The sequence below is a fragment of the Impatiens glandulifera genome, chromosome 2 (assembly GCF_907164915.1).
Source record: "Impatiens glandulifera chromosome 2, dImpGla2.1, whole genome shotgun sequence".
NCBI classification, from domain to species: domain Eukaryota; kingdom Viridiplantae; phylum Streptophyta; class Magnoliopsida; order Ericales; family Balsaminaceae; genus Impatiens; species Impatiens glandulifera.
Window position 1 is genome coordinate 13,928,837 of NC_061863.1, and position 26,350 is coordinate 13,955,186.

Sequence of the window (26,350 nt, forward strand, 5' to 3'; positions counted from 1 at the left end):
TTATTTTTGTTGATGACTTGGTTGTTAAGAAAATTAGATGTTTTTTTTCTTTTAATAGAAAATAGAATACTGAACCATATAAATATACTTGATCACCCATATACATTCACAAATACTTATAATTGTTGGATATAGAGAAAAACACAAAGAGTTCATTGAAGGTAATGGTCTAATTTTTTTTTCCATCTCTTTATTTTTCTAATTACCTTCATTTCATTGTGCACTCACTTTAATTTTATTTTTTTTTAAAATAGGTGTACAAACGATGACTATCTACTGGCCTTTGGACAAGATCTTTTCACTTCTTGTCATTGTTTTAACGATTTTATTTGTTGCTTGCGACGATACTAAATTCATGACAGGCGTTGTGTTCAATCTCGAGAAAGCTTTTTCGACGCACAATGTGGGGTTGGATGCATTAAAATCTCGAGACCATAAACGTGGAATTCTAATAGGAATGAGTACTGCCCCAGTGAATTTCTCAGTGTCTGGAGCCTACGATCTTAGTTTGGCAGGGTATTATAATTAATTATTATATATAAATATTATTATATGACAATTAACAACATTGTTTGTATTGTTCTCTTACAGACTATATTATACGAAGATAAAGTTGGGAACTCCTCCAAAAGAGTTCAACGTTATCATCGACACTGGGAGTGACGATCTATGGATTACATGTAAACCTTGTGTTGGATGCCCTCATTCTTCTCGATTAGGTGTAAGTGGTTCATTGTTCTAAGTCATCTCTCAAATTTCTTCTTCTTCTTTTGATATTGAATTTTTTTTTTCCATATGTGTAGGTTGAACTTCACCAATTTGATCCCACCAATTCAAAATCTGCTTCGTTGCTAAATTGTTCCAACAATATATGTCCAAATCTTGGTGTTTGTCAGAATAATACAAGTCCCTGTCAACTTGTGGAGAGTTATGGAGACGGAAGTGTCGCTACAGGTTACTATTTAACAGATATTATCCACCTCGACACGATCTTAGGACCTTCTACCACAGAAAACCAAAATGTGATTTTCGGGTAAGTTATTTTTTCTCATGCAATTTGAAACTGTTTATATATATATATATATATATATATATATATATATATATATATATATATATATATATTCAAAGTCATATATAGTTTATTTTTATTGTTAACATGTGATGCGTTAAATAATAGGTGTGGCACATATGTAGAGGGGCGAATAGCTAATGAATATCGAGCCCTTGATGGAATTTTTGGGTTGGGTCACAAATATCCATCTGTAATAGCACAATTATCGTACAAACAAATTATTCCAAAAATTTTCTCTCATTGTTTGAAAGAAGATGGCGGCGGTATTTTAGTCCTTGGTGAAATTTTTGAACCGGGTATGGTCTATACCCCTCTCGTGACAACCAAGTAAGTACTATTTCTTACAATTTTTTTATCAATATTTTAGGTTTGTTGAACATTTATTAATTTTGAACTACAATATTAACAGGAATTACTACAATTTATATTTGGATAGTATCACTGTAAATGGTCAGTTGTTACCAGTTAACCCACAAGCTTACAACACATCAGGTACTCGCGAAATTATTGTTGATTCGGGAACCACCTTATTGTATCTGGTGTCAGACTTATACGATGCTCTTATAAGTGCGGTAAGTTTATATCTTTTTCTATTTAATCATTATGAGATCAATTTTAGTTATCGTTATTTAATACGTGAATTTTAAACTTTTTAGGTAAACATTGCAGTTTCACCGTATTGTATGCTTGTTGTTTTAAATGGAAACCAATGCTACCAGTTGTCCAACAGGTTCTTTATATATTAGACTTAAAATTTAGTAGTTATTTTTTCTACTGTTTATTTATATTTGAATATGTGAATTGGTACAGTGAAATCACCATTTTCCCTTCAATTGCATTTTATTTTGACGGTGGAGCATCGATGGTATTGACCCCTAAAGACTATCTCTTAAATGGTAACGTTAAGGTGAGTTCTAAAAACTTTATAAATTTATTTTTAAATTTCGTGTCTAAAGACTAAATTTTACGCATATTTTGTCTCAGCATATTATGTGCATGGGCATCCAAAGATCTCTGAATTCAGGCACTGATTTATCCATTTTAGGAGGTTAGTTTAAGAAAATTATGTATTTAATATTTTATATGTTTTTTTTCTAATTAAACCTATTTTAAGTTTGCAGATCTTGTGTTAAAAAACAAGATTGTAGTATATGATATGGTGCACTATCGAGTTGGATGGGTTAATTATGACTGTAAGTTGAATTAAATAATTTTTCTATCTCCATTGTCTTTTGTTCATTTGTACTCTTACTTTATTTTAGGTTCAATGCCTATGCATGTCTTCACACCACCAAGTGTTGCACTAAAAACACTCATAACCGGTTCATATATTTTTATCATAACTTTGTCTTGTATGGTATATTTAAGTATTGTTGGTTAGATCTGCACGGATAATTAATAAGGGGGACTTTTATCATTGTTTATTTGGTCATTCATCTTATCATATTTCAAGTGAAAATTATTGTATTATTTTGTATTTATCATATGATGATATCTCAATCTTTTAAATGGATGGTAATGAACATGGTTATATTTCAGATTGATTTTTCTTTCAGTTAAATTATTATTCTTATTCTTCATTTTGTTGAGAAAATAATTTTAATTTTTAATTAGTAAATCATAAAGTAAACAAAGGGTGGCAACTCAAAAAACAAAATAGAAAAATCAAAAAAGAATTCATATAGATAAAAAAAATGAAAATTGGAATCCAAACCTCATTATTTTCCAAACCCTAAAGTCCTCATGATTTAGGCAGTAGAGACCAGAGAATCACTCTACTCATAAATGTGAAAATATAAGACTCAACATTCAATATGGTTAAAGACTCCTCTACCATATTGACACAACTAAATCAAATCCAAATTGGTAGGTAGAAAAAAGAATCAAGCTGAGAGTAATTATGTTTTGACTCAAAATTAATTAAAGAAAAGATAGGACCAAAATCATGTTTCTCTCGGATTCAAGGAGTCTCTTGAATCGGATCGGAGTTGCCTGTTCCGGATGGTTCTCGGTTCCCTCTCACAGGGAGGGCAAAACAATAAAAAAACATTTAAAATGACTGTTTTGCCTCCCCATGTGAGGGAACTGAGAATTATTCGGATCAGAAGATCATATTCCCTCTAGTTGAGCATAATTTGCAAATTCCAGCATTTAAGACGCCTGAAGACAACCAAATTTTCTTATAATAAATTGCAGCATCTTGAAGCAAAAATAAATAAATAAGTGGTCCTCCTCTTCCATCAATAAAAAGCAATGGTAAAGTTTGTTCTCCATCCTTTTTTTAACCATGTGAAAGAGTCTCAACTAACATTAGACATAAAATCCCACAAACAAATTTGTATATACAATGAATTGCATCTTAAAGGAATATAACATTCATTCTTTCAATAAATAAAGACCAAACAATGGGAAAGTTCTAACAATAGTCCCCTATCCTTTTTAATCATGTGAAACGACTCATTATTATTTACCTAGGAGTGAGTTCTCATATCTACTAGGGATATTTTTCAAAAGTTTTTCCGCGATACTTTTTCGATTAATTTGTCTATGTCGATCTTGGAGTGTCGTCGATTATATTAATCTCGCTTTTAGGGTCAAAATCATATATTACATTATTTTTATAGTAATAAATAATATCACAAAGACTAAATAACATTAGGCCAAGTCCACTAACTCTAAACTTTAATTAAAATGTGTTTATATATGTGATGAAACCATATAATTTAACACTTCAAGTGGAATGGCCTACTACCTTTTTAAACAACTTAAGATATTCAACAATCCCAAACAATAATTGAACTTTTTGTTAGTAATTGGTTTCATAACATATCAGTTGTATTCTTAATGGTATCATGAATTTCTGTAAAAGTATTTTACAAGATGTGATAAAATCTATATTTTTGTGAAATCTCACCTTAGTTAGACCTCATTTTTTTTTTCAAATAAATGATGCTATGACTGTCACAAAATAACTCAACTCCACCTTGTTCATTATTGTATTCTTTTACTTTTACTAGCTTATTAAACCACAATTCTTTTTTAGCAACTTTAATTATTGTCATCTATTTTATTTCAATTGTGATAATGCTACAAAAAGTGTTGATTTCTGACATATGAATCATATAAACGCTCATTTTTTACTCCTAAAAATTATAACTTTTAAAAATATCGAGCTTATTAAAATATGTTTTATGAAAAATTATAAAAGACTCTTTACCCGAGATTTAAAATTAAATAATTGGTTGAAATTGTGTTTTATCAAATTCCGATTTAATTAAATGCTGAAAAATGTAAATAAATAAAACCTAAAGTATTTTCCAAAAAATATAAAACCCAAAATAAATAAATGAATGAATAAATAAATAAATAAATAAATAGATGATATAAAAAAACATTGTATTAATTTTGTGTTAATGTGTATTTGTTGTAAAAAACAAAATATGCAAACACACCAGATGAAAATCTGATCAATGAGAGAATCAAACATGCCTAGGTAGAGTCAAAGAGGCAATCAACATAGATCAACGGGCCTTGAATCAAAGGCATCCAACGAACGCAAGCAATTAAGATCCCCATTTCATAAATCCAACGGATGAGAAGCTAGCTTTTCGTGTGACAGCAGACCATCTTTTTTAACTAATTTTGAAGGATGGTTCAGCCTTTGGGACATCCTTGAGACAGCAGGACCTATCAAGTTATAATATTACACCTTGTGAGTCATGTTGGAAACGCAAATGGTCGAAGATGATTGACTTCGATCAAGACATGATCAATTAACCTTCTCTAAAGAAATAAGGTTATATACGTACTCATGAGCCATACATACTCTTTGAGTAATATTATTGTCTTTTATTTTCATATAGAAGTTGTCTTAATTTATTTGCTTGTTAATCATATGTATAAATCTTAGAACATGCAAAGGTGCTTAATTAACTTGTAATTTTTGCGAAACTCAGCTACATAGTATATATTATAACATTATTGCAACAAGAAGATTAACTCAGTTTTGTAAATAATATGAGAATCACACAACAAACAAAATAGTAGTAGATGAATGAGAGGATGATATTCTATATACTATTGAGTAACCTCTCTTACCTTCTTCGCAAGGAAATTGCATTTAGTTTCAAGAAACTGAGCTTTCTGTAACAAGAATTTGGATCATAATTGAACTTAAATAGATTATCTTAAATCAGTTAAAATCTCTTTAAAATGAAAATGAATGACATTACTTTGACTAAATCCTGATCAACCACAACTGCCTGTCTATAAATTTAGCTTACATCTTTCAATGTGAATCTTTTGTTACATTGAGGACACTACATAAGGAAATAAGTAACTGAGGAGCCAATAAAAACTAAGATTTTACCTCAAGATAATAAAAACTTCAAAGAACTAACAGTGTTTATGTTTCTTCAGTCATCTCATAAAAATCATGATGCAGGACAAACCATATAAATGCCCACAAGGAAGACAACTGCATTTCTTTAGCAATGTTCATAACAGAGGTGAATTGGGTTGCCAGAAAATAATCATTTTTTCTACAAAGCATATAAACATTTTCATCCAGCATTCCATGCATTCTTGGTTTTTGCAGTGCGTTTTTGTTTCCCAATTTCAAATTTAGAGGCAAAAGAATTTGAATTATGAATAACTGACATGAACAGTAACAGAAAATATGTTGATTTGGGCGTACTATATACCATACCATGGTCACCAAGTTACCAACACTGTGAAATGTATCCATACAAATAGTAAATGCATCAAATTCTACAAATAGGACGTGTATCAAATTCTTCGTGTTTACACGGTCCCGCCGGCAAGTAGATCTTCACATCCTCGCTTAGTGATAGATCTTCGTCATCCATGCTTACTGATTGATTAAGAAGAAATGAAGAATCCAGTATTTACAACATTAATTACATTTCTCATATTTATAAGTTCCAACAATGGGGCCTCCTAAACTTCGTCCCAACTCGAAGTGTGAAACTCGATCCTCTACAACCTTTCTAAAATCCTCACCAGTCGGATTGACCTTCAAATACAGCTAATATCATTCTTTTTACACATATTTTAACTAGATCATGATTTCTAGAATTCCCTTATTATCTACAACAACCACTTTTGAGGCGTTTATTTTGAAAAATTAGTGAGTACGTCACCTTGTCATGTTGACTCAATGTTGGAATGTAAACATAGAAAAAGAATACATGGCTGGGCTTAAACCCCTATCTCCCAAGAGAATAGATTAGTGGTGTGAAAATTCGTAATTAAAGTTATTTAATTTATTTGGATAATTTGAATAACTTATCCCAATCCAAATTAAACACATGTACAAATCAAATTATCTTACACAAATTCATATGGTGAGTTTGATAAGTTATAGTTAGAAGTGAGTTCAGGCCAACCCTGAGAATGGTAGACTCAATTCAAATAAATATTAGGTGCCAATTTTGGGCCCTAATAATACTAAATAAATGATAATAATATTTATTTATTAATTAAATAAATAATTATAGTATATATATATATATATATATATATGACAATTTTGGGGGCCATTGAGGTCCTATAAATGCCATAGCATGCCTCCTCTTGGGTCGGGCCGGACGGACCAGATTGAGGTTTGACCGGGCCTGATTAAGATTTGATCCATCAAGATATGTTCACCCCTAATAGTTTGAGTTAATCTCATTTCTTTTTCACATTAACAAAAAAAAACAAATCTCTAGTTTTAACAACAAAAATAAGTATCGAAATAGAGAAGTTTTCAAATAATTTTTGTATTGATCGAGGAGATTATTATTATTATTATTATTATTTTATAAATGTATGATTTTTTATTTAACACCTTTGACAATACAGATCGAGTAATAAACCCTGACACAAACTTAATTATAAAATCTATAACTTAGTTTTCTTATTTAAATGTTAGTGTACCACCGTGAAGACATAATCACTACAACAAAACATACTTTCAGCGACCCTTATATGCCAACCCATATTAAGCGTGAGTAAAAATTAAAAGAAAAAAACTTTTGCCAACCTTTATATCTATACCACCACCTTTATTTTTTTTTTATATACCAACTTTGTAACTTTGTTAAAACCTTATAATTTAAATATTCTAAATTTTAATAATTTTTATGTTTTATTTTTAAACTTTGTAAATATTTTTTTTTAATTTTTTAATTTTCTTAAAATTAAATTTGACTTAAAATTTTGTTAACATTAAAATTTAATTAATATTTTTTATATAACATCATTTTTAAACTTTTTATAATATTATTAATATATGTCTTTTATTTAATTATTATTTAAATTTAATTAAAAGTAAAATATGAGAGAGTTCAGTAGTTTATGAAGTTTTAATATGACATTTATCCCACATTGGAGAAAAAGAAGAAGTTTTTGGTATATAAAATATGAGAGAGTTCATTAGTTTCTGAAGTGTTTTTAAGGTTATAATGTGTTGGACTATGGGTTCAACCTAAGGGTTTAGGGTTATGTTCATCAAGTACTTGAGAGATGAAGGGCAAATGTGATAATAGTAGAGATAAAAAAATAACATCTAAAATGAAAATAGAAAAAAACAAATTTTAAAAAAATAGTTTAAAAATAAAATAGACTTTTAGCGACGTTTTTTAATTTTGCCAACGCTTAAATAAGCGTTGTTAAAACTTTCGCCCACCCTGCTTCTGGCGACGCAAGAATAAGTGTCGGTAATGTTTTTAGCGACGCTTTTAAAGGTTGGCAGAAGTCTTTTTAAGCGTCGCCGAAAGTCATTTTTGTTGTAGTGAATGTTCTTATTTTGACATTATTTTTATGAGCATATAATTTGTTCCATTGTTCGTTGAAGACTTGAGGCGAAGATTGAGTCGATGACCAAACCCTGTCCAGAGGTGAGGCTGCAATGTTTAAGTTAATGTAAATTTTTAGTAAAATTTAATTTTCTACTTGGTTTAGGTGGAACTAAAATTGGAATTACATTTGTGATTTTTTAGATCTACATATATATAGTTAATGCAAGCTAAGTAACCAATGCCTTTTGTTGTCATTTTGACAAGCATGATATGTTGGAGATGAAGTAGAATCAAATTATGGTGAAAATTTAGGTTCCTGATTTCAGTGTGTGTAATGTTTGGTTGCTTATATATACAAAAGTTTGTATAGCATTGTTGGTATCGATAATAACCACCCTAAGATTTGGGATGCCCTAAACAAAATTTTATTAGTTATATTAAATAAATATAATAGTTTTGTTATTATTAATTTGTTTTGGTAGTGTATGTATTTATTTATTTATTTTGGGTTGAATGAGGAGGTTGAACTAAGGAATTTGCACTAGAAGAACATAAAATTGTAACTTGCCTCCTATAAATTGATATATTCTTTTTTCTTTTTGTTTCAATTTTTTTAAATGATTCATTAGAAAAAAAGTGTTGTTAAAACGTAAAAACAAAACATTACAAGAAAAATGTTGAAGAAAAATATAAAAAACAGAATTATAAAAACAAAGAAATTGAAAAACTTAAGTAAAAACAAAAATTCAAAATCAATCAGTACGATTTTTCAAGATAACAATGAAATTACCTGACGAGCTCACATTTTACCGGATCTCACCTTAGAAAGTGTTATGTTGATGACATTGTTAATGAACTTCATTGATCGTGTTCATAGTTATCGGAAATTCTTCATTTTCGTTCTAGCCATATAATGCAACAAAACATATCGTAGATAAAAGCCCATTATTTCAGACTAGTCAATGTGACTACAGCCACCCAAGCCTCACATCAACTGCGATACAATTACGAATGTACTTTGGCATAAGTCATTGAACTTCTGCCAAAATTTAAAGAAAGCTTCAAATCCCAACCTGGAACTGACCATGTAAGAGGATGTGTGAAGTCGGTTAAAATTTAAAGAAAGTTTCAAATCTCAACCAAATGTAAGAGGATTAGTGAAGTAAATTCATCCTCCTTCACACCTAAGACACATAATAAGATGTTTAATGTCTTCAAAGTTATTATATATGGGAGAAATTGTTTCGGTGTTCCTTGCCATTGCGGGCGAGTTTTAAATTCTGGGTAAACGGGTCAGAGTTTTCTTTTATGAAAACGGGTTAGAGTATAAATACTTTTTTTTGGTATTTTTCTCCTAACAGAAAAAAGTTGAGAGAGAGTGAATTACAGATCTAGGGTTTTCTAGTTTCCTTCTTCTTTTTGTTCTTTGGCTGATCCAGAGAGAAAAATTGGGGGAGCTTTTGATTGTGAAGTAGTCCAATCATTCCTAGTGTAATCACTTCTTTCATTTGAGAGCAGGGCATGTTTGATTTCGAAGAAGATCCATTGTTTTGCTGTTGCAAAACCCAACAGTGGTATCAAAGCAGTATTGATTGGTTATTTGTTTTAACATTGGAGCAAAGTGCTCTGTTGGTTATTTGGCGAAATTCATAGAAGAGATCAACTGGTTTCTTTGCTGGGGTTTTGTCAGTTGTTAAGGCAGTAATAATGGGGAAATCTAGACCTGATATGGTGAGTCTGAATGGTACAAACTACAGGCAATGGAAACTGATGATTAGTGATATGTTAGTTTTAGATGATTTGAATGAAGCAATTGAAAATGAGGGTATTAGACCTGAGTCTACAAAAGAGGCTGATTGGAAAAAGACAGATAGAAAGGCCTACAGCTTTATTCGTTCCTGGGTTGGTGTAAATGTTGTGCACCGTGTTGAGAACGAGACTACGGCGTATGGTGTGTGGAGCAAACTTGAAGCTCTCTATGTTGGGAGGTTAGCAGAAAATAAAGCAGCACTAGTACGAAGACGGGTGAATCTGAAGTACATTGATAATAAATCAATTGTTGAGCACTTGAATGAATTTCAAAATATTTTGAATCAGTTGAGTAATATGAAGATAAACTTTGATGATGAGGTGCAAGAACTTTTAGTCCTTGGATCTTTGCCTGCAAGTTGGGAGACACTTATTATCACTCTCAGTAACTCAGCACCAAATGGTAAAGTCAACATGATATTTGTCACCAGTTCCTTACTTGATGAGAAGAATCGAAAGGGGGATAAACCATCTAAGTGTGATATGTTGGTGGCTGATAGAGGAAGATCAAAGGATAATAGAAGTGGTTCAAGTAGGGGCAAGTCTAGAAGCAAGTTTAGAGCTTCAAAGAAGGATGGTTCTTGCCATTACTGTGGCAAATTGGGTCACTGGAAAAACGAGTGCTGGAAATTTAAAAATGATAAAGCGAAGGGTATAGTGTATCCCAGAGAAAAGAAAGAACAGAGTGCAGATACATTTGTTTATGCTTCAGATGGTGAACTGACATATGCTTCTAACTGTCAAGACTCTTGTCTTAGCACATCTTCAAATGAAACAGCATGGATTGTTGACACATGTGCCTCATTCCATATTACTCCACAAAAGGTTACTTCTAGTCCTACAAAGTTGGTGATTATGGTGAGGTTCGCATGTGTAACAGTGGTGTGTCCAAGATAGTTGGTCTTGGTGATGTTAGAATCGAGACAAACATGGGCTGTTTCCTAGCATTGAGAGATGTAAGACATGTTTCTGATTTGAGAATGAATTTGATTTCAGCAGGTAAGCTCGATGATGGAGGCTATCATAATGTTTTTAGTGGTGGAGCATGGAAGTTAAGCAAGGGTTCATTGGTTGTTGCACGAGATAAAAAATGTTGTTCCTTATACAAGACAAATTTGAAAATTGTCTATGATGCAGCATATTCTGTTTTGATGGAGTTATCCTCTGAGTTGTGGCACAAGAGACTAGGTCACATCAGTGAAAAGGGGCTGAATGTTTTGATCAAGAGGAATGAGTTGCTGAATCTCAAGGATGCTCATCTTGAAAATTGTGAGCATTGCTTGAAGGATAAGCAGAACAGAGTCTCCTTCAGTAAGTCAAAAGTTGAACTGGAAAATAATGTCCTTGAACTGGTTCATACAGATGTTTGTGGTCCTATGAAGATTAAATCCATAGGTGGTGCTTCCTATTTTGTAACCTTCATAGACGATGCATCTAGGAAGGTTTGTGCATATGCTATAAAGTCCAAGGATGAGGTTGCAACAAGGTTTGAGGTCTTTTACAAGCTGGTTGAAAGAGAGACAGGAAGAAAACTGATGAGGGTGCAGTTAGATAACGGGGGAGAGTACATAGGCTCATTTGATGACTATTGCAAAGAGCAGGGTATTCGACATGAACAGACTGTGCCCAAGACTCCACAACAAAATGGTGTGGCAGAGAGGATGAACAGAACAATGCTGGAACGGATGAGGAGTATGCTCTCCCATGCAAGTTGGCTAAGCATTTCTGGGCTGAAGCCATGAGCACTTCAGTGTATGTGATCAACCGTTTTCCCTCCAAGCCATTGAATAATAAATGTGCAGAAAGCGTCTGGTCAGGTAAAGATGTTAATTATGACTATTTACGTGTTTTTGATTGCAGAGTTTTAGTGCATGTTCCAAAAGATGAGAGGTCTAAGCTAGATGTAAAAACTAGGCAATGCATATTTTTGGGGTATGGTGATGAAAAGTGGGGATACAGGTGTTATGACCCAGTTGACAAGAAGGTTTTGAGAAGCCGAGATATGGTATTCTTTGAAGATCAGACAATGGAGAATTTTGAAGATGGTGAAAAACTTGATGCATACATACGTGATCTTTCTAGTCTTGAATTGTCTCATGATGTTGATAAGACAAGGCCACATGTAGCTAAAGACTCAGATAGTGATGATGATGTTCCTCAGGGTCAAACTATAGGCCATGGAAATGTCAACCACCCCCTCCTCCCCCTTCATCTACTAATTAGTAGGTTTTAGTGTTTAATTTATTATGTGTAATTTTTTTCGTTCGAACTGATGAAAGATTTGGTCTACTTTGAATTATGATGTATTATTATCTTTTGGTTTATTTATATGATTTATGAATTTGTTTTCCTTTATTTATTGAATTTGCCTTTATTTTAGAAAATTATAGAACATGTTTGATTTATACTTTTGTCAAATTTGGAAAAAAAAATGGGGTAATTACGAAGGTTTGTTGAAAAACTTTCGCTTTTGACTTAGGGTATTTACGAAAGTTTTCAAATAACTTTTCGCTTTTGACCCTTCTCCAAAAAAATTGCGAAGGGGTATTTGCGAAAGTGTTGGGAAGGGGTATTTGCGAAAGTTTTCAATAAAACTTTCGTTTTTGACCCTTCCCCCAAAAAAATTGAATTTTTTTCCAAGTGTTGGGAAAGGGTATTTGCGAAAGTTTTATAATAAACTTTCGGTTTTGACCCTTCTTTAAAAAAACTGAAAAAATTCAAAGTGTTGAGAAGGGTCAAAACCGAAAGTTTTCTAATAAACTTTCGCTTCTGACCCTTCTTTAAAAAAAGCTAAAAAAATTCAAAGTGTTGGGAAGGGTCAAAATCGAAAGTTTTCTAATAAACTTTCGCTTTCGACCCTTCTTTAAAAAAAGCTGAAAAAATTTTAAGTGTTGGGAAGGTTCAAAACCGAAAGTTTTCTAATAAACTTTCGGTTTTGACCCTTTTTTTAAAAAAGATGAAAAAATTCAAAGTGTTGGGAAGGGTCAAAACCAAAAGTTTTCTAATAAACTTTCGGTTTTGACCCTTCTTTAAAAAAAGCTGAAAAAATTATAAGTGTTGGGAAGGGTCAAAACCGAAAGTTTTCTAATAAACTTTCGGTTTTGACCCTTCCTTAAAATCTTCTGTTTAAGGTTAGGACCGAGAGATTTTTGAAATTCTCTCAGTTTTGATAGTTATTTCCGAAAGTTTTATAATAAACTTTCGGTATTCATTCCATATTTTATTTGATTTTTTGTAATTTTGGGTCAAAACGATTTAATCGCATCATTTGTGTTATTAAGTAATAATCAAGATTGAGGGTAATGTTATAAATGTATATGAATGTGTTTGATAATATAAAGAAGTATATATATGTATGTTTGTGTTTGATGATATTAAGGTTGTGTGTAAAATTTAATTTTAATGATGTATTGGGATTGTGTAATGTTTTAAGGATATGAAATGCGTTAAATTAATGTTGTTCAAGGTCATGAAAATGTGAAAAACTAATTAATTTAACAAATGAAAAAGTGATAATTCCGAAAGTTAATGGTATAACTTTCAGAAATAACCATCAAAACCGAAAGTTATACCATTAACTTTCGGTTTTGTCACTTCCTAATTTGTTAAATTATTTTATTTTTCACCTACTAATCTAGACTCCTAACTAATCTAATAAAGTGTAGGTTGTTTTTTAAAAATTAAGATTGTATTTAGTGTTAAAATGTTTATGATTGTGTTTGATTATATAAAGAAGTGTATATGTATGTTTGTGTTTGATGATCATATGAATGTGTATAAAGTTTGATCATATGGATTGTGTAATGTTTTAAAGTTATCAAATTTGTTAATTTAATTTTGTTTAAAGTCATTAGAAGGTTAAAAACCAATTAATTTAACAATTTGTGAAATGGTAATTCCGAAAGTTATTGTCATAAATTTCGGAAATAACCATTAAAACCAAAAGTTTTACCATTAACTTTCAGAATTACCACTTCATAATTTGTTATATTAATTGGTTTTTACTTTCCAATCTAGACTCCTAACTAATATAATAATTGTGTGTTGTATTTTAAAAATTAAGATTATGTTTAATGTTAAAATGTTTATGATTGTGTTTGATTATATAGAGAAGTGTATATGAATGTTTATGTTTGATTATCCTATGAATGTGTGTAATGTTTGATCATATGGATTGTGTAATGTTTTTAAGGTTATCAAATGTGTTAAACTAATGTTGTTCAAAGTCATTAGAAGGTGAGAAACCAATTAATTTAACAATTTGTCAAGTGGTAAAACCGAAAGTTAATGATATATAACTTTCGGAAATATTAGTCAAAACCGAAAGTTTTATATGAAACTTTTGGAAATGACCCTCTGATCAAAACCGAAAGTTTTATATAAAACTTTCGAAAATGACCCTTATCAAAACTGAAAGTTTTATATAAAACTTTCGGAAAAGACCCATATCAAAACCGAAAGTTTTATATAAAATTTTCGGAAATGACCCTTATCAAAACTGAAAGTTTTATATAAAATTTTCAGAAATGATCTATTTAAAATATAAAAAAAACCTCTTTTCCGCTCTGCCCCTCTCTCTCCCCGTTTTCTTTTCGCCCTAGTCGTCCGCCCTCCCCGTTTGAAACCGCCAAGACGACGACGACGCCGAGACGAAGCCTCCAAGACGACGCTGCCTCCGCTGCACCTCCTCCATCCATCCGGCTGAGTATCTGCCGCTGCACCTTCTCCGCCTATCCGATTGAAGGTTAGATTTTTTTATTAGGTTTATTTTATAAATACGTCATTATTCAGTTGAAGAAATGAACACAGTTGAATCTTTTAGGTCTAGTTCTTATGTTTAATTTCATATTATTGTAGTTTCCTATAGTTACAATCGAATTTCATTCTCTGTTATTTGTATCTGTGAATTGATTAAAGCTGATATAGATATGTTGATAATGATTTGGTTAGATTAAGTTATATATTAGGTTATATGACTTTGATTTATGTTATAGGTTGTATATTAATGTTGATTTTGGTTATATTTGGTTAGATTAGGTTATATGTTATATATTTAGGATGATTTGGTAGATTAAGTTATATATTAGGTTATATGACTTTGATTTATGTTATAGGTTGTATATTGATGTTAATTTTGGTTATATTTGGTTAGATTAGGTTATATGTTATATATTTAGGATGATTTGGTAGATTAAGTTATATATTAGGTTATATGACTTTGATTTATGTTATAGGTTGTATATTGATGTTGATTTTAGTTATATTTGGTTAGATTAGGTTATATGTTATATATTTTGGATGATTTGGTAGATTAAGTTATATATTAGGTTATATGACTTTGATTTATGTTATAGGTTGTATATTGATGTTGATTTTGGTTATATTTGGTTAGATTAGGTTATATGTTATATATTTAGGATGACTTGGTAGATTAAGTTATATATTAGGTTATATGACTTTGATTTATGTTATAGGTTGTATATTGATGTTGATTTTAGTTATATTTGGTTAGATTAGGTTATATGTTATATATTTAGGATGATTTGGTAGATTAAGTTATATATTAGGTTATATGACTTTGATTTATGTTATAGGTTGTATTTTGATGTTGATTTTGGCTATATTTGGTTAGATTAGGTTATTTATTATATATTTAGGATGATTTGGTAGATTAAGTTATATATTAGGTTATATGACTTTGATTTATGTTATAGGTTGTATATTGATGTTGATTTTGGTTATAGGTTGATTTTGAAATAGTTTGATTAATTTTATATTTAGGTTATATGTTCAATAGTTTATTTTGATCTTGATAGATTTGGTTTATATTAATGTTTGATTTGGTTTGAAATAATTTGATTAATGTTAGAATTTGATTTTTTTGGATTCATGTTAGACCTTCAGTCGCCCGCCCGTCGATCGACCTACAGCCGCCGCCTCCCACGCCATTGACGAACGACGCCGCTCTTCTTCGTCGCTCTTTTCCTACAAGGTTAGTTATTGTTGGTTTATTTATAGGTTATGTTAGTTTAATGTTTGATTTATGTTAGATTTAGGTTTATGTATGTTATATTTAGGTTTATGTTAGATTTAATTTTGATTTATGTTAGGTTTAATTTATGTTATATTTTGTTAGATTTAAGTTTGATTGATGTTAGTTTATGTTTGATTTATGTTAGATTATGTTAGATTTAGGTTTGTGAATGAATTGATTATTATTGGTTTAAAATGTGTATGAATGAAATAATGTTGGATTAGATTTGGTTTGAATTAGATTTGATTTTAGGTTAGAATTGTTATATGTTTGAATGAATTGTGTATGAATAAAATTATGTTGGATTAGATTTTGTTTGAAATGTGTATGAATGAAATAATATTAGATTAGGTTTTATTATTGTTTGTTTAGGTGGAATTTTGGTTGAATAATGTTAGATTAGGTTGAATTTTGCTTGGATAATGTTAGATTATGTTGAATTTTGGTTGGATAAACGATAGATTAGGTAGAGATTATGTTAGAATTATGTAAGCCTAATTAATTTAGATAAAGTTAAGTAAATAATAATGCGGGTTGTTTTCCATTTTATTAGAAAGATGGAAGTACCCGATAAAAGCTAGATGACCTTACGTCGAGATCATCCAGATTACGAGGAAGGTGTTGACAAATTCCTTGAGTTTACTATTAGTAGTACATCCCGACAAACAGTGAAATGTCATTGCGTGAAATTCTTGAACACGCCATTTATGGAAATAGACGATGTGAAGACTCACCTCATCATTTATGGAATAAATGTTCATTATGAGTACTGGTATTGTCATGGAGAAAAGAGACGTACTACTCAAGTGGTTAATAATAATGTCGACGACGATGTCGATGACTTGGATGATGATGATGATGAGTCGGATGATGCCGTGCCGGAATTCAACGATCCGAGTACGGAGATGAATAATACAGTTAATGAAGAGGTCAATGAAGAACGTTATATGCACGATTTTATAAACGATATGTTCTCCAACGTTAATGATGTCCCGAACAACCATGAACCAGTCGAAGATGCGCATAGATTTTATAAATTGCTTGATGATTCCAAACGGCCATTGTTTGAAGGTGCTCGAATAACGAAATCATTAGCACTACTTAAACTACTTCACATAAAGAATGTCTGTCAATGGACAAATTCTTCGTTCGATATGTTGTTGCGTCTGCTTAAAGACTATATATTACCGATTCACGCTCAATTGCCAAACTCCTACTACGAAAGTAAAAAATTCATTACTGATATCGGGCTTAAATATGACAAGATAGACGCATGTAAGAACAACTGTATGTTATTTTGGAAGGACGAAAAAAATGAAGATTCTTGTAGAGTTTGCGGTCTTTCAAGATGAAAGTCGACCAAACAAGTGGGGCAGTTCGAGAAAATCAAATTGGGAAATTCATTCCAAAAAAGGTGTTGAGATATTTCTCTCTAATACCAAGACTGCAAAGACTATACATGTCCTCAAAAACGGCTCCAATGATGAGATGACATAAGGAAGGAAGAGTTGATAGTGATACGTTGAGACATCCCGTTGATTCTTTAACTTGGAAAACGTTTGATGAAAATTATAAAGATTTTGCGTCGGAATCTCGAAATGTAAGACTAGATTTATAAAGCGATGAGTTTCAACCATTTACAAATGGGAAAAAGTCATACAGTGTTTGGCGGTTATTCTCGTTCCTAATAATGTGTCACTCACTACTTGCATGGATTCTAGCAATTTCATTTTATCTATGTTAATTCCGAGTCCAAAGAGTCCGGGAGATGCAATTGACATATTTCTCCATCCATTGATCGACGAGTTGATGGAACTATGGCAAACTGGTGTGAGAACGTTTGATGCACACACCTCGCAATATTTTAACATGCGAGCGGCGTTGTTGTGGACCATTAACGACTTTCCCGCCTACGCGAATTTATCAGGCTGGAGTACGAAAGGGAAATTCAATTATCCCTGTTGTACAACGACATGGTATCTCTTCAATTGGTTCATGGTTCCAAACAATGTTACATGGGTCATAGACGCTTCCTTCCACCAAAGCACAAATACAGAAGGGATAAAGAGTCGTTTGATGGTCGAACAGATTATAGAGAGCCCTCTAAATTGTTAACGGGGCAAGAAAGTTACGAGCAAGCACGAGACCTAGAAGACATAATTCTTACTACGGATCTGAGCAGAAAACTAAGATATATCATGAAATGCGGGGAGACAATTGGAACAAATTAACATTTTCTTCCGTTTACCTTATTGGAAATCACTATTATTGAGACATAATTTGGATGTGATGCATATTGAGAAAAATATTTGTAATAGCGTGTTGGGAACAATAATGAATGTGAAAGAGAAGACTAAGGATGGTCCTAAAGCCCGTAAAGACTTACAACTTTTAAGTATAAAATCATGGTTACATCCTATAAATGATGAAGGAGTGGTTCATTATCCAGAAGCGCCTTTCACTTTGACATCCGATAATAAAAAACGTCTTTGTAAATTCTTGAAAGATCTCAAGTTGCCTGATGGTTTTTGTTCAAATATCGGCGGTTGTGTAAATTTGGAAGAGAAAAAAAATTCGGGATTAAAGAGTCATGATTGTCACATTTTGTTGGAATATCTTATTCCTTTAGCAACCCGTGGATTACTTCCAGATAATGTGTATGATGCGTTAGTAAATTTGTCTCGGTTCTTTCGGTTGTTGTGTTTCAAAGAGTTGATTCAAGCGCACCTCGAACAATTGTACATGAATATTACATTGACACTTTGCAAATTTGAAATGATTTTTCCACCGTCAATCTTCGACATCATGATGCATCTCCCGATTCACTTGTCATTTGAGGCTTTATTTGGGGGACTTGTCCAGTATCGATGGATGTATCCGTTTAAACATTACATGGGTACAATGAAAAGATATTTGCAGAATAATAATCACCTCGAAGCCTCTATAAGCGAGAGCTATCTTATAAATGAGAGTATTAGTTTATGTGTCAGATATATGGAGGAAGAAGACCAAGAAAATGCACAAACTGAAATCTCGGGCATTTCATTATTTTCATCGTTGGAAGACCTATCTAACGGAAAAAAAGTATACAACTTGGATTATAGCGATCGAGTGACAGCTCATTCATACATTTTGAAAAATTGCCCCGAAGTAGAACCTTTTTACATGTAAGATTCTATGTTGTTGTTATTAATTAGCATTAAAGAGTATGCTATTTAATATTCGATCTATTTGCAGAGATTATATGCAGTATTGCAATAACAATGAGTCCCGTGTTGAAATGTTTGCCACCTATTTCAAGCATAGAGTGAGTAAATTATAAACCATATCTAATAACTTTATATTTATTTTAACGACTACATTTCGGGAATGTATATATATAGGTCGCTTAATTAGCAGAAATTAACGACATATCAAGAGACCTCAAGATCTTAGGAGAAGGTCCAAGTATGTACTCGTTTATGTGTGTTTGGTGTAAAGTAAACGGATACAAATTCTGTCCAGAAAAACACGACGAAGGTTTGACCACTCAAAATAGTGGGGTGGTTGTTGAAGGGTACAACGGGTCTAAAACTATGTCATACTACGGAGTTTTAACGGATATAATCAAAGTATAATACTTTTCTCACAAATGAGTTGTCTTATTCAAGTGTAAGTGGTTTGATACACACTCGGAGGAAAGTGGATAAATATGGCTTCGTAAGTATAAATGTAAACCGAATTTTGAAAACCCAAAGTCAAGACCCGTATATATTGGCGAGTCAAGCAAAATAAGTATTATACGCCCCTAATATGTCAGCCTGACCCGGTTGGAAGATTATGACAAAAATAAAACCGCGGTTTACAAATATATAGTCTAGATTAATTAATTAGGTAGATTTATGTTTCTTTACTTTATATTCATTCTTATTACTACTTTATTTCAAATATTCGCTCATTTATATTAATGGTGGATTAAGAATGTCTGAAAGTCGTAAAGAAACTTGAAAGACTATGAGGAAAACACCAAGAAAATTGGAAAAGCACTACCAAAACTTACTTTCCCAATCAGAAAACTTAAGGCTTTGAGAATTGTCTTCTAGAGATCAAGCACCTATTGTTGTGGAGCCGATAGCTACTGCTCACCCGGCAGACGAGGATAATGATGCTGCTGAGGCTGAAAAGTTTGTTGAGAGTACGTTTGTTGATATAGGGGATGACGATGAGGCTGACGACGAGGGTCACGAGGAGGATGACGAGGAGGAGCACGGTTCCACTCCCGAACCATCATCGACAAGTAACATGTTTACACTTAGTGATGATTGTTTGTATTGATTTACATCTAATTATGAATTTGATAATTTTGAAGAATCTTCCTCCCGCAAGAGACGGGGGAAGAACAAGAATATTGCGCTATCGAGGGGGCCATCGGGGACAAAGATTACTCTGACTTTTAGAGCAAAAGATGGGAGGCCCGGCGGTGTCGGCGATGGAAGACCAATGTGGTTTAGACATTTGGGGTCAGCTGTGCGGGATCCCTCAGCCGTCTCACATCGCCTCCTGAAGTGGAATGCATTAAGTGCTGATCAATTGGATTCGATTTGGATTGTTATGACGGTAATCATTACTTAATTACACATTAATAATTCAATACTCATTTATAACATTTGAATAATTTATTTTTTAGGATCCGTTCGAGTGTACCGAAGGTTCTATTCAAGATTATCGAAGATCCGGATTGGCACACGCCAAACAAATATGGGATAGATGACGCTCAGATTTGAATAGAGATTATATCTGAATTCATCAAGGAGACGAGGTCGCGGTACTTGTCAATCCTCCACGAGACTACAACCGAGATGATTGGGAATTTGTGTGTCGAAAATATTACTTCACGGAAACATTTAAGGTACGGTTTCATAATTCAAATAAAATCTGATATTAATTATTCTAACTTCATTTTTTTATTTTAAATGCATAAAAACAGTCTTACAAATATTGTTAACAGAAAGAAGCTCAAATTCCTACATCATACGGGAAGTAGACCGTTTGCACAAGTTGAAGAAGAGTTGGTAAGTACATTATTTGTAATATCTTAGTATAAATATTGTTATTAATTATATAAATAATTTATTTCAACAGGTTTTTGAAATGGGACGGCCACCCTCTGTCGTTGAAGTGTTCAAGAGGACCCGTACCCCCAAAAGCTACCAAAGAAAACCCAACCCCCATCCTGGACGAACTAGCGCAAGAGAAAATTGTAAGTGAATTGAATCTAAATAAATTACTTATAGCTAAGTTTATTTATTATATAAATGAAAATTTATTTCAAATGTGCAGGTTGAGATGGAGGAAGTAAGAAGTAACGAACCAGAAATATTCGACTTTGAGTTGATGGAGAGAGTATTCGGACACCAAAAGCATGGGGGAGTATTCGGTATGGGATCAGGCGTCCGACCCACACACTTTTGTGAGGATCTTTGAAGTGGCAACAATTTTCAACGAGCCACTGATCGATTGTTTGAGTAGAATCAAAGAATGGCGATGGAACTGGAGGAATTGAAAAAAAGGGATGAAGAAAAAACTCAAACGATTAATCAAATACAAGCGGAAAAGGTAGAATTGATTTCAAGAATGGATAGGAAAAGTGCAAAATAGAAGAAGGAAATGTTAGAATTGAATGCAAGATTAGAGAGTTTTGAAATGTTTATGAGGTAGTATCAACCACCCCCTCCTCCCCCCACCAACTAATTCTAGTATGTTTCGAATTAATTGAATACGTTTTCCAATTAACTTTCGGTTTTTCTTCAAAGGTAAAAACCAAAAGTTTTCCTATTAACTTTCGGTTTTTCTTCAAATGGAAAAACCGAAAGTTTTCCTATTAACCTTCGGTTTTTCTCTTTGAAGAAAAAACGAAAGTTCATTAGAAAACTTTCGGTTTTTCTCTCGAGTATCTAAACCGAAAACTATACGATAACTCTCGGTAAACTCCCAATTATTTTTAACGAAAGAGTTAATACCGAGACATGGCGAGAGTTACCTAAACTTTCGGTATTGGGTCTATACCGAAAGTTATACGATCAAAACCAAGAGTTTTTACTCTCGTTTTTTACCCTTTTTTCACTAGTGTAAAGACTCTCCACCTAATTTAAATAATTAGGATATTAAGATATGTGAGTACGGTGTTTGATTACGTGTGGGGAATAGTTTTTAGACACTTTGTCCCACAACGCTCCGAAAGTCTCTACTAATTAATTTTGACCGATTTTCGAATTTCTTACACTTTATTATTTAAAGTTTTCTATTTTAAAATTTATTCTAAGAATAGTGTATGAAATGAAAGGAATTGAATAAAAAAAAATTAAAAGACACCTTGTGAGTCTAGGAAAATAAATTCACAAGTATGGTTATCCTAAAAAGATCAAGATTAAGCACATTATTTATCAAAATTTAAGTTGGCTAAAGTCTATTTTGATTTTTAAAGATTGTTGAAGTGATTAACTTTGTGGAAGTTTATATTCATATATTGGTTCAATTTTAGTTTAGGGTTGTTTTAAATTTTAATTCTAACCTATAATCAAGCAAACCCATAAACCTATCTTAAAAAACAAATATAGGAATCAAAACCTAAATCTAAGCAAAACAGAAAATATATAAAATAAATGGACTTTGGTGCAGAAATCTCGGTCGACAACATGCATCAAGCTTTTATTAGGTGTTAATTCCTCAGTCCTAATGGATGTCAAGCGACTCCTTTTCCTCGGTCTTAGGTGTAAAGCGGGCTCCTATCGAGTACCAAAATGTCAGTTGTGCAAATCATCGATCTTGACGGATGTCAAGAAGGCTCATTTTCATCGGTCTTGGGTGTGCAGCAGACTTCAATCGGGTGTAGAAATCAGAGCCTTCAGCTCCTCGATCGGGTGCATGAAAGGGCATACTTCCTCTCGGTCGGGTGTAGCTACCGGGGGTAGGAATCAACAATAAAGAAGATTCCTCAATCCTAAACATCATAAAAGAATAGAACATATTTTCTCGGTCGGGTGTAAAATAGCAGCGAACCCAGGGTGTGTTTTCTCTATCCTAAGTGTTAATAAATATAGATAGACGCGGAGTTTTGTTAGTTTTCTTGGTCATATGCGTGTAGTAGCATCCGAAAGCGCTGGAAGCGTCGGGAAGGCATCAGCTTCAGCGTGCCCAAGGAATTCTCGGTCGATTGGTATCCGCACTCGGTCTAGGGTGCATTTTTCTAGGTTCAATGCTCCTTCAGCGCGCCTGTAGGTTTGTTTCGGTCCGATGCACCGTTACAACAACACACTTGTTGTTTTTCCGATTTTTCTAACCTAACCTTAAAAACTTAACTACATAGTGGTCGAAATGGACCCCAAATTTAATGAAACTCGATAGACTTGTTAGTAACATACATATTAATAATAATATAGAGTAAAATCCTAAATTTAACATCGAAATATCAAGATCAAAATGAATAATCAAAGCCAAATTAATATTTTTTTATTTTGTTAGATTTTAAGTTTTGGAATGATTTTCGGTAAAATGTCCCCAATCCAATATTAAATTATAATTCTTCTGAGCCAAAATGTTTTAGTTGAGAAGAATGTAAATTTAAACACGAATTAGAATTTATCAATTGAGGATCCTTCAATTGGCCAATTTAAGGGCCAATTTTGGTTTTCAAAATATCTTTAGATCAAGAGACCTTTGTAGAGACCTTTGTTTGCATTTAGTTTCTGTTTTGTTTGTGTTTTCGTTAAATTTATTTACAAGTTAGTTTATATATCACATATTTACCTAACAAAATACATAATTAAACCTAAATTAGAAAGCAAGAATGCAATTACATAATAAAAGGAAAAAGGGAAAGACAGAGCATTTCAATTGTTAGAATATAAGATAATATATAATGTAAGATATTATCACATTATTATAAATTGTGATAATATCATTAGTATATTATATTATATCAATATTATATTATTAGTTTCCTTATAAACTCAATGTGATGTCTATATAATATATATAGACATAACTTATGTAATTCAATATATATCATTCTAATACAATTTCTCTTTCTATCTATTCTTACATGGTATTAGAGCCTTATTATCGTTCTTGAGTCAATCAAGTGATAGTCTTCCGCTGCCTCCATCAATGGTTACTTTAGCCATTGATGGAGGGCTCTAATAATTTTTTATTAAGTATTATTACTATATATCTCTTAATAATATTTTCTTCTTTCAAATAATTATGTTGATATTCTTATTTTTTTCGACAATCATATTCTGTGAGTTTGTTTTCAGTTGTTGCTTTATTCCAGTAGTTAATGCAATATTTTTTGGTGTTAATCCAATTATATGTGTTCCTTTACTGGTTATTTAGTCAACACACTGTCATTCTCTCGTTAGAATGGATTTTACAGGTGTTGTTTCACTCCAACATTCTATTCCCATGGGATTCTACATACCTTCTTCGCTGGTTTTCTTTAATGCAACACACTGTCATCCCGTCGTTGGATGAATTTCGAGACTCGCGAATAACTTCGGAGTTCATTCGCTTGTTGTTTCACCCCAGCATTCTATTCCCATGGGATTCTACCTCTTCGTTGGTTTATCCGTCAACACAATGCCATCCTTTAACTAGATGGAGCTCACGAGTTTTTAAAGTTTGAAGAATACAACATCAATATTTCATCATCTCGTCTTCAATTTCAAGTTGATCAAGCGTTTTCCATCTTGAGTTTGAGGAGGGATGTTAGAATATAAGATAATATATAATTTAAGATATTATCACAATATTATAAATTGTGATAATATCATTAGTATATTATATTATATCAATATTATATTATTAGTTTCCTTATAAGCTCAATGTAATGTCTATATAATACACATAACTTATGTAATTCAATATATAACATTCAATACAATTTCTCTTTATTCTAACATCAATAATGTTAAAAGGCAAAGACAATAAAAGTAGATAAAGAAGCTTACAATGTGCAGCTGCGTTCTTGAACTAGCGAGGCTAAATTTAACAAGAATGAGTATTTTCTTAGGGTGGTTCTTGAATGGACAACCTAGGGGTGTGTGAGTAAAAGAGATAGTGCAGCTTAGGGGCATGGGGTTATGTTCAAGAAGAGGTCCTTGTGCAAATGCACAAGTGATGGGTCTATCTACAACTACATACACATTTGAGGAATAATTCTTCTTTTAACGTATGAAAATGTTTAAAAGGGAATTATCTCCAATTAACATGTCATTAATGTCATTTTTAGGCCAATGGATTAAATAATCCCTTGGTTTTTATGTCATTATTTGGTCATTTGAATTTTTTTAATTCAAAAAGACCAAGTTTTCTTGCTTTTTCAACTTGTTCACGGTTGGAAACTTCTAGGTCCTTTCACCCCTTCTTTAACCAGAAAGAATTCGGTTCAGATGTAGGATACCTATCCAGAAGTTTTCGCAACTCAATCATAGATGATGGGATCATCAAAGATTTGACCTTTTCGAACTCTGTCTGTAACTCACTAGAGGCCCGGGAAACAAAGAGAAGATGTGTACGAACGAGATATCCAGCAACAAGAAGAAGGAAAAGGATTGAATAGAGGAACTCCCAAACATTTGGCGATCTCAGATGTGTCCATGGTGACTCATTTTTTCGATGAATCATTTCTTCGGACAAAAGAAGATTATGGAAACACTTACTCGAAATCTCACTTATCTGATTCCATTGTGTCTTCCACAATTTTTTCTGAAGAAATCGCCATGATATCATAATATCATGAAAAATGGATACAAATTTTTGACTGCTACTTAGTATCGGCAATAGGTCTGAAAAAGTATCGAAAAATCTCAAATTTAGATATTTGTACCCTGTCGAAGTAAGGAACCCTGGCATATATGTTTGGAATAGATTCCATTTTGAGAGAGTTGAAAAAGCATTATCTCGTTGAAAGGCTATTCCTCCCGCAACAAAACTTCACGTTTTTTCAAGTGTCCATACAAAAAAAATGACATTGTTAATTAATAAAGACAATTTGTTAATTAAACTAACTAACCATTCTAATTAATAATAAAAATGATAAAAGGGAAAAGACTAAGTTGAAAATCAATAGACTTAGTCTTATACCCAAAATGAATTATTTACTAATTAGCTAAATCTAATAAAAAAAATTTAATTATTCCTAGTTTGAAACAAATAATTTAATTATTTGAGAAAAAAATCCAATTTAACCATTAAAACAAATAATTTAATAAAGTGAAAAGACCTTGAGGTGACTTTAAAGGATAAAAACCCCTTAAATATATTAAGTATGGTAAAAATCTTTTTTTTCTTAACTTAGGTTAATTATTACCTTAACTTATTATATCGAAATTTAATTATTTTGGGGTCCGATTCATATGACTTAGTTTTCAAATAATTATTTATTTTAATTTCGTGTAGTGAACCTGTATATAAATACTTTTTTTAAAAGAATATTGAAATATATTTAAAATTATAAAATTTATGTGGTAAGATGTGAATTTATATCTCTTGTTAATGAATTTATGAGGGAGTAACTATAATTTTGTATTTAAACTCTATTTAAGATGAATAGCATAATAAATATATGTGTTTATAAATACACAAAACAAA

General features: G+C 32.0%; 1 protein-coding gene across 1 annotated transcript; it reads left to right on the forward strand.

Moving 5' to 3' along the window:
- Window positions 1–265: 265 nt before the first annotated feature.
- On the forward strand, window positions 266–25,491 carry LOC124924378 (aspartic proteinase 36-like). Its single transcript, XM_047464422.1, has 8 exons — window positions 266–516; window positions 592–721; window positions 804–1,033; window positions 1,181–1,402; window positions 1,485–1,647; window positions 1,732–1,805; window positions 1,886–1,982; window positions 25,246–25,491. Exons 1-8 carry the CDS (start codon window positions 266–268, stop codon window positions 25,489–25,491), a joined length of 1,413 nt encoding a protein of 470 aa, XP_047320378.1.
- The last annotated feature ends 859 nt before the right edge of the window (window positions 25,492–26,350 follow it).

Excerpts from the sequence above, each read along its gene's own strand:
- LOC124924378 (XM_047464422.1), top strand. The coding sequence starts at position 266 with ATGACTATCTACTGGCCTTTGGACAAGATCTTTTCACTTCTTGTCATT. Across the intron at positions 517-591 it reads TACGATCTTAGTTTGGCAGG|ACTATATTATACGAAGATAA; the intron begins GTATTATAATTA and ends GTTCTCTTACAG. Across the intron at positions 1,403-1,484 it reads ACCCCTCTCGTGACAACCAA|GAATTACTACAATTTATATT; the intron begins GTAAGTACTATT and ends CAATATTAACAG.